The 10,183-nt window shown below is 37.4% G+C and overlaps 1 protein-coding gene across 1 annotated transcript; it reads left to right on the top strand.

Annotated features, from left to right (window-relative positions):
* The first annotated feature begins 387 nt into the window (after positions 1 to 387).
* On the top strand, positions 388 to 5,440 carry LOC104783044 (protein ARABIDILLO 1). Its single transcript, XM_010508126.3, has 11 exons — positions 388 to 2,530; positions 2,628 to 2,786; positions 2,869 to 2,949; positions 3,214 to 3,345; positions 3,423 to 3,638; positions 3,717 to 3,811; positions 4,070 to 4,133; positions 4,234 to 4,409; positions 4,511 to 4,738; positions 4,829 to 4,913; positions 5,017 to 5,440. Exons 1-11 carry the CDS (start codon positions 1,157 to 1,159, stop codon positions 5,191 to 5,193), a joined length of 2,787 nt encoding a protein of 928 aa, XP_010506428.2. The 5' UTR covers positions 388 to 1,156; the 3' UTR covers positions 5,194 to 5,440.
* Positions 5,441 to 10,183: the final 4,743 nt, after the last annotated feature.

Raw genomic sequence — 10,183 nt, 5'->3', positions numbered from 1 at the left:
TAACACAATTTTTTTTGTTTATTAGTGGTTTCACAAATAAAACACAAAGGAGTGGTCAATCTAAAATATGTAAATTCTCAACTTTGTGTTCTTAAGTTCATGAACTAATACGATTTCAAGAATCAAAATCCGTTTTAATTCATGAAATTGGAACGCAAAAAAAATCAAAGCGGATATTCTTAAAAACTCTATATTAGAGAATAATCTTTATTTTTTTCTTTCTACAACAATTCTGTTTATTCTCTAATATAGAGTTTTCAAAGATATTAAATAAATTGACTAATTAAAAATGTACATATGTAACTATTTATTCAAAGATATTAAAAAAATAATGTAATAAAATCAATAAAATGCAGAAAATCAAATTGTAATTAAAAAGGTAAATACAAAATTAATAGACAAAAAAAAAAAAAAAAGGTAAACCGTGGCAAAGGAGGTGAATTCATTCATGGTCTCTCTCTCTCTATCATATTCGTATATGAGCTGTGTTTTCATCACACGAAGCCCTCTTCCTCCCTCAAAGCCCCGACCCGGAATTTTCCAATTCCCCTCATCATCTTCATCTTCATCATCATCATCATCTTCATCATCTCTTCTTCTTCTTCTTCTCTCTTTGTGCCTCACATAAATATTAAAAAAAGGGGTCTTGAGAGAGAGAGAGGTATTTTTGGTTTCTTACAGTTTTCGGGTTTCGCCTGAATTGTCTCTGACCTTCACTCTCTTTCTCTTTACTTTGAAATTCCCATTGATCTTCTCATTTGTGAGTTTAATGTCAATACGAATCTGTTGAAGAAAAAGGTCAGAGATTTTGTGCTCTGATTCTTCTATTCGAGGGTTTTTGTCTTCGTTGAGCTCTTCAAATTTCGTATTTTTATTATCTAATCGTATCATGTAATGTGTTATTGATTTCGATATGGTAACTGGGTTTTGATTAGTCTCTGAGCTATCCAAGCGAAAAGCTTTAGACTTTTTGTTTCTCTTGTTGCTGCTATTGAAAGATCTGTGTCTTCGTACCCTTTTAAGGAGTTTGTGATCATCGTTTTCAAGGTTGAGGCTTGAGAGAGAGAGAGATATATTAAGCAAAAAGTTTGGATTTTTTATTCCGGTAGCTGCAAGAATAACTTATTGCTCTTTTAGATTATATCTGATCAAGACAATGAGCCGTAGGGTAAGGAGAAAATTGGAGGAGGGAAATGGGAAAGATAAGGTTGTTTTGCCAAGTTATCCTGAGACTAGCGGTGAGGATTTAGTAGTAGCTCCTGAGATTCTTCTTCATGGTTTTGTTGATTGGACTAGTCTGCCTTATGACACAGTGATTCAGTTGTTTACTTGTTTGAACTATCGCGATCGAGCTAGCTTGGCGTCAACTTGTAGGACGTGGAGAGTTCTTGGTGCTTCTTCTTGTTTGTGGAGTTCTTTGGATCTTCGTGCTCACAAGTTTGGTGCTACAATGGCGGCTTCTCTTGCTTCTAGGTGTGTTAATCTTCATAACTTGAGGTTTCGTGGGATTGAATCAGCTGATTCCCTTATACATCTCAAAGCAAGGAATCTACTTGAAGTAAGCGGCGATTATTGCAGGAAGATCACAGATGCTACATTGTCAATGATCGTGGCACGTCATGAGGCACTTGAGAGTCTCCAACTTGGACCAGACTTTTGTGAGAAGATCACTAGTGATGCTATAAAAGCTGTAGCCTTTTGTTGTCCAAAGCTTAAAAAGCTTCGCCTTTCCGGGATTAGAGATGTTACTTCTGAAGCCATTGAAGCTCTGGCCAAACATTGTCCACAGCTCACTGATCTCGGGTTCTTAGATTGTCTAAACATCGATGAGGAAGCTCTGGGGAACGTGGTATCTGTTCGGTACCTCTCTGTTGCTGGGACATCAAACATAAAATGGTCAATTGCATCGAATAAATGGGATAAGCTTCCGAAACTAACCTGTTTAGATGTCTCTAGGACTGACATTGGTCCCTCCACAGTTTCTAGGTTCTTGACATCGTCGCAGAGCATAAAAGTATTATGTGCTTTAAACTGTCATGTCCTCGAAGAGGATACAAGTTTCATCAGCTCCAACAGATTCAAAGGAAAAGTCATACTTGCTCTGTTCAGTAACGTTTTCGATGGACTTGCTTCTATATTCACCGGTTATACGAAGAAACCCAAGGAGATCTTTTCCTATTGGAGAGAATTGATGAAAACAACCAAGGATAAAGCCGTTGATGACATTATGCTTTGGAGCGAATGGTTTATCTCTCATACGCTTCTACGAACCGCAGAGTGTAATCCACAAGGATTGGATGATTTTTGGCTGAATCAAGGAGCCGCATTGCTGCTTACTTTAATGCAAAGTTCACAGGAAGATGTCCAAGAGAGATCAGCTACTGGACTTGCAACATTTGTAGTTATTGATGATGAGAATGCTAGTATAGACTGTGGAAGAGCTGAAGCAGTTATGAAAGATGGAGGTATCCGTCTTCTTCTAGAACTTGCTAAATCATGGCGAGAAGGGCTTCAGTCAGAAGCTGCAAAGGTTGCTTCTTCTTTTTGTCTTGTCATTTTTCGTACTGGAATTTTGATACTATTATTGACTGGACACACTAACATTTTTCTTTATTTGATTGTTTTAGGCTATTGCAAATTTCTCGGTAAATGCTAATGTTGCAAAGTCTGTTGCTGAAGAAGGAGGAATCAGAATTCTTGCTGGTTTGGCAAAGTCAATGAACAGACTTGTGGCTGAGGAAGCTGCTGGTGGACTATGGAATCTCTCTGTTGGAGAAGAGCATAAGGTAAGTCCTCCAGTTATCTATAAGAATCTTGTTGTTACTCTCGATTTTTCAGCACACACATATATATTTTTTTCTCTATTAGAATGCTATTGCTCAAGCTGGAGGAGTGAAGGCACTGGTCGACCTTATATTTAGATGGCCAACTGGCTGTGATGGAGTCTTGGTACGCTTTCGCCACCTTGAAGCTTCACCCTTTTTGTTTTGTTTCTAGAGATACAATCGTAATATCCATACCTCTACAAAAAAAAAAAAAAAATCATTACTAAATTTTAAAACCCTGCTTAAAACGGAGAAATCTTAGGATGTTTATGTGAATCCATTTGTAAAGAAGTGGTAGTTTGGACAAATCAATCTTCAGTTAGAAAGTGTCATTTTTGGATATTTTCCTTCTTTCTAAATGGAGGATTTACCTTATTTATGTGATTAGGAACGAGCTGCGGGAGCATTAGCAAACTTAGCAGCAGATGATAAATGCAGCATGGAAGTCGCAACAGCGGGAGGTGTACATGCTCTTGTGATGTTAGCTCGGAATTGCAAGTACGAGGGAGTGCAAGAACAGGTAAATTCCGTTTCTTTGTTTTACAATATCTCTTTGTGAGTTGAGTTTGGAGATCTAACTGTGTTCTGCTTTTCCAGGCTGCTCGTGCTTTAGCTAATTTGGCTGCTCATGGAGATAGCAACAATAATAATGCTGCGGTTGGACAAGAAGCAGGCGCATTAGAAGCTCTTGTCCAACTTACACAATCGGCTCATGAAGGTGTTAGACAAGAAGCTGCTGGTGCGCTATGGAATTTGTCGTTTGATGATAAGAATCGAGAATCTATCGCTGCAGTTGGTGGCGTTGAAGCTTTGGTATGCTTCCAATTAGTTTTAATTTGATAGCATTGTTCATATGTAATGGGAATTGATCACTTTTGTTGATTATTTTAGGTGGTGCTCGCGCAGTCTTGCTCAAATGCATCAACAGGTCTTCAAGAAAGAGCTGCTGGTGCACTTTGGGGATTATCTGTGTCAGAAGCAAACAGGTGCTAAAAACATCTTAATCTAAGTTTTATGTGTTGCGTATATAGATTGTCACCTGATTTGTTAAAGATTAATGCAGAAGCATAACAAGGCAAGACCATCTTGCTTTAACATGTTACACATGCTGATACCTTTTATTTTGCTTGCACTAAGTTATGGCTTTGGTTAGCGGAGAAGTCAAAGGAGTTTTTTATCAATTTATTGTTACTGTCATTTTCCTTGATAATAATCCTGCCATTGCTCTTTCTGATCTCCATCAGTGTCGCAATTGGACGTGAAGGTGGGGTTCCACCACTTATTGCACTTGCACGGTCTGAAGCCGAGGTAAGCAATTTGTTCTGAAGACTTGTGGCTTTGAGCTTAGTCATTAAGTGATAATCTGAGAAAATAAAACCTCAATGTGTTGGCTTTTTGTCTTCTTCAGGATGTACATGAAACTGCAGCAGGAGCTCTTTGGAATCTGGCTTTTAATCCTGGTAATGCACTCCGCATTGTTGAGGAAGGAGGAGTTCCAGCTCTTGTTCACTTGTGTTTGTCTTCCGTCTCAAAAATGGCACGATTCATGGCTGCATTAGCTTTGTCATACATGTTTGATGGAAGGTATATTTATATATATAACTCAGCTAATAAACATTCCAAAATTCTATCCGACTCTTACGGTTTTTGATATGTTTTCGATCTGAATTATCAATTTGCAATAGGATGGATGAATACGCTCTGATGATCGGAACTTCTTCATCAGAAAGCACATCTAAAAGCATTAGCTTAGATGGGGCAAGAACGATGGCACTTAAAAACATTGAAGCTTTTGTTAAAACTTTTATGGATCCTCAAATCTTTGCAGCTGCTCCTGTTTTATCTACTCCTATTATGTTGGCACAAGTGACAGAGAGAGCTCGCATACAAGAAGCTGGGCACTTGAGATGCAGGTTAATATATTTGCCTCTCTCTATCTCCATTGTGGTTTGATCAAGAACTGATTTGAAATTTTGAATACACATATATTGCTTTCTTTGCAGTGGGGCTGAAATTGGAAGATTTGTAACAATGTTACGCAATCCTAATTCGACACTCAAAGCATGCGCTGCGTTTGCACTTCTTCAGGTATGTAAATATGTGAAAACATACATTGTGCCGTGTTCTCTCTGTTGATGGTTAACAACTGATGCATATATTTTTTTTCTTGTTCTTCTTTCTGGTCAAACAGTTTACAATACCAGGCGGTCGTCATGCAGTGCATCACGCAAGCCTTATGCAGAATGGGGGAGAAGCAAGATTTCTTCGTTCTGCAGCTGCTGCTGCAAAAACGCCTCGTGAAGCTAAGATCTTTGTGAAGATTATCTTACGCAACCTCGAGCATCACCAGGCGGAATCTTCCATTTGAGCCTTTTAGAAAGAAAGAAAAAATGATAGTGCCATTGACTTAGAAATTACCTCTGTATCTCATCGAATAGACAAGAAGCTAAAGCCATACTGCAAAAACCAAACTTCTCAAGATGCTTTTATCAGATCCAAAGAATGTCCTCTCTATGACTTGTGTTCTTCTTTATCACGTTTTTGAGAAATTTTCTGTAATAACAGGTCCAAAGGATTAGGAAAGTGGTTTCTATATATCCTATCTTCTTTCATCATTCCTTTTTGGCTCTGCCTCTGTTCATCTTGTGACATTTATACTTTGACTTTAACACACAAAAATGTTGACTGAATTGACCTTAACACCCTCCTCTCTGTTATGTACCCTTAAATAAATCATCAGAGACTAGTTAAAAGAATGTCACCACCAGTACTGCAACCACTATTGATCTTCTCATCAGAAACTCGGGACAGTGGTACCCATGACTGAAACAGAGTGTTTCTGGTGGCCATCTCCATCTTTGCAAGACACAGACAGTTAACGGGCTAGAGCCAGCATTATCATTCATGTGCGTTAGTAGTATCCACTAAATGCTTCTTCTTGATACATCTATCTCTATGCATGTGTTTATCGCAGTATTTCTTCTGACCAGACAAAGCATCTTTGCTATTTCTCCGCCTCTTCCCATCTGTTCTTCAGCATCTTCCCGGTTCATTATCTTTTTCAACTATATGTAAACGAAACCCGCCACGATCTACAACGAAACGAAGAATATCAACAAACAAACCTGCAGAACAGTGCCACCACACCAACAAAACAACATTGCTTATAGAATACATAAACAGCGTACCTGCAGTAGCTTCTTTTCCACCTAGTCATGACATCAACAACTACGAGCACTTCTGTTGGATTCAGAATTTTCCTCACTGTCTTTTAGTTTTTCCATCATGCCTTTATAAATCTGTCACAAAGAGTCAATTTCATGAATAAATTAAAGCTGCAATAGAAATATAGAATTATGATACAACAATGACTCTCAAATATGAAAGATTAACTGAAGCCTCCCTGCAGTATCCATGATAACTACATAAGTCTTTTTTAGCTTCTTTTAGGCCTTGCTTATTAGCTACACATCTGCAGATTTTACATCAGCCCCTGCTGCATAAACCGGCACACCAACCTGAAACAAAGAGAGCATTAGGAATATTAATTATACAGAAACGAATATCATCACATGTTCACACAGAGGGAATATTGAATATAAGCACTCAAGCGCTCACATTTGGAAGTTAAAAAAGTATATTTTACTGGAAATGATGCATAGAAATAATGAACCGAAATAACTACCTACCACTAGATCTGGCTATGCTTGAAGGTGTCAATTCACCATATATCTTCACATGGTATGGTAGACGTGGATGATAAACAGAAGATAAGTGTGAGTTTCATGACTAAAGCTGCAATAGATGAAAGATTACCTGACGCAAAGCCTCCCTGCAGTTCTCCCTTTTCCCTGTCCAACATATTTAAAACCAAGAATAAGACAACCAAAATCGAGTTTATGAAATGCTTTTTGTCTGTTTAATTAATGAATGTTGTCACCAGAGCTGTAGGAAGTACATATTAAGCTCATCTTAGTATTATGACTAATACAGGTCCGGTTTTTTTTTTTTTTTTTTTTTTTTTTTTTTTTTTTTTGTCGTCTATACAGGTCCGGTTTTGAAACTAATTTATTTACAAGATGTTTAGAATATCTTCTTGTAGAAACAATATAGAATAGAAACAGCGTACCTGCAGCAGCTTCTTCTCCAGGTAGTCATGGCATCAACAACCAGGTACTTATGTTGGATTCAGAAACTTCCTCACTGTCTTCTGTTGCGCTAATTAAATAATGCACGAAAGGAGCTTAGTCTTTCCTCAAGTCCATGAGTTCACTCTTGATGCCATCAGCCTTTAAGTATCATCATCTCCAGCTTGACTCCTTATTACAACAAACAATTCACAAAGCATTAGTCAGAGACAAACAATTGACGAAGATATATGAAGAAGTTGTGCAACATTGATATAGATTAAGTAAATGTTTTGGTAATATCATGAACTAAATGCAAATGATCAGAGCACATAAGCATTACGCAAGAAGACACAAAATAGGGCAACTCACAGTCACAGTGTAGCCTGAACCTTGGGCACCGTATCCAACTCCCTCATATATCTGATCCAACAGCGTCGTAAGTAAACACACACACACCCTTTTCCTGCATTATAAATCAAGAATAAATATCACACATTGTCGTACCTCTTCTACAGTCACATCATAACCAAAAAAAAAACAAAGAGAAGAAGAGCACTTTACCTTTCTCGTCCAAGCCCTCCTAGAAATAAAACGTTTTGGAGAGAAGCTGGCCCATTGCAGGACATGCTCATCTGCTCGTAATTTTGCTGATGTTGATATATCTGCAGGACACCAATCACAGAGAACACTCTTACATAAGTCTTTCAGATATCATTTAAAAAAACATATATCTGATATATGCAAAGGACGAAAGATATTTGATCAAAAGATCAAAGGAAACCTTATCATATGTCTGGATTTGAGAAACCTTCTGCAATATTTTCACATCAGTCTGAAAGCCAGAGGAAGCCACCACAGCTTTTTTGCCTTTGTCTGCTCTGCAAAAATTAAAAGAAGACAACAACTTAACAAAATGATAAGTAGGAACTATTGAAACCAACAACAGCACCCTTTTCCTGCATTATAAATCAAGAATAAATATATCACAAAGTGTTATGTTCTAACGAAAAAAAATAGAAAAGAGAAGAAGAGCACTTTACCTTTCTCGTCAATCCCTCCCTCCTAGAAATAAAACGTTTTGGAAAAGAGCTGGCCCATTGCAGGACATGCTCTTCTGCTTGTAATTTTGCTTATGTTGATAGATCTGCAGGACACCAAACACAGAGAACACTCTTACATAAGTCTTTGATATCTTTTTAAAAAAACATATATCTGATTGATATATGCAAAGGAAGAAAGACATTTGATCAAAAGAACAAAGAAAACTTCACCATGTGTCTGCATTTGAGAACCTTCTACAATATTTTCACATCAGTCTGAAAGCCAGAGGAAGCCACCACAGCTTTTTTGCCTTTGTCTGCTCTGCAAAAATTAAAAGAAGACAACAACTTAACAAAATGATAAGTAGGTACTACTGAAACCAAAATGATAGAGTGAAACAACTATAAAGACCAAAACGCATCAGTACCTGTTAGCAAAACCGCCAAGAAACATCTCGGGTAACTCTTCTTCTCCAGCCACCTAATTAATTTAGCAAAGTGTAGATCATACACCTCTCCTTAAGCCATCACAATTTCACTAGCTGCTCATCATGTACGATCTGAAACATAGCCATGAGAAGCCACACCTGAGTGTTACTGATACCAAAACGATAAAGTGGAGTGAAACAACTATGAAAAACCACATGTTAGCAAACCCCGTGAGAAAGCTTAAAGACGTACCCAGGAGAAGAGTATGCAATGATCTGATCATAATTATTAGCTTCCAAAACATCTGCAAGACGAAGAAGAACAAAGCACCGTAAGGAACCAAAAAATAAAACAGAGAGTAAATAAAAGAAGTGTTAAGACTTAAGAGGAAGAACAAAACCCTTGAAGACTTTAGCATAGAAAAGAAGCGAAGCGTGTCCTTGTCTCGTTGTGAACATAATAAAAATATTCAATTTAGAAACCAAACCTTAGAAGAGTAACATGAATTCGAGTGACAACGATCAGTCAAAGCCATCATTGATCCATTGTAGGATCCTTCTCCACACACCTAAACCAACAAAACAAAACAAAAAACAACAAGTAAATCACATATGTAATTAGGAAAAACAGAGAGTAAAAGAAGAGTTAAGAGGAAGAACAAAACCCTTGAAGACGTTAGAAGAAGCAAAGCGTGTCCTTGTCTCCTTGAGACATCACCCTCATCGATAAAAGCATCAATCATAACCTGAAATAACAGAGCAAAAAGTAAATCAAGTGAACAATTTCATTATGAAAAAAAGCAACTTGATGCAATTTAGAAAACAAACCCTAGAAGCAATCAATCGTAGGACCCTCCTCCATAAATCTAAATTAAAAGCAACCAAAAAAAAGTAAGGAAACAAAAATAGCAGACGACGGGGGTGAGAATTATAAACCAAACCGTAGGAGGAGTGAGAATTCAGAAGCCAGGGGAGCGGGTCACCATAGACTCGCTTCCAAAAGACCTGCAAGAAGAACAAAACAAAAACAAGTTAGAGACTCGTGCGTGAAGAAGAAGAAGAATAATAATAGAGCGACACATGAACATAATAATTAAAAAGCTACAAAGATGCAATTGAGAGAGACGACCAAACCCTAGAAAATTTGCACAAGTAGGAACGAGCAATCAGCGATGAATGATCGAGTTGAAAACAACATCATCGAGTCATGGACCCGTCGGGATTAGAAGTATACCACACCAGCTTCCTTTTCAAGTTACGAAGGAGAACCAAAAACGAAAAAACAAAAAAAAGATGAAGATATGAGATGTTAGAAGTAGTGGAGCGTTATTTATAGAGAATGTAGTATATGTCGGTCATGATTTAACCTGCCTATTATTTCCTTTCTATTTTTGAACCGTTAGATTCATTAATTTAGGTTTTCCTTTCTATTTTTGAACCGTTAGATTCATTAATTTAGGTTTTCCTTTTTTTCTTTTATTTTGCCCAATTTTGATCTATATTGGTGACTGATTACTACTGCTTAACATGAACGGTCTCATAAAAAATCTAACAAACAAAAGAAAAGGAAATTGCCAGCTGGAATTTGTAGGTTTAATGCTGATGACCGTTAAAACATGAATGCTTTAGATCTCGACCGTCTATAAAGAAAAATAGATTGATGACCAAAAAAAAAAAAGGAAAAGGAAATTTGGCCAGCTGGACAAAATAGTCCAAGTTGGTTTGACTACCGACTTAATCTTACCCGTTTTAGAACATGA

The sequence above is a fragment of the Camelina sativa genome, chromosome 4, assembly GCF_030686135.1.
Source record: "Camelina sativa cultivar CO46 ecotype springtype chromosome 4, ASM3068613v1".
NCBI lineage: Eukaryota > Viridiplantae > Streptophyta > Magnoliopsida > Brassicales > Brassicaceae > Camelina > Camelina sativa.
This window is presented reverse-complemented; position numbering and strand designations above follow the sequence as displayed.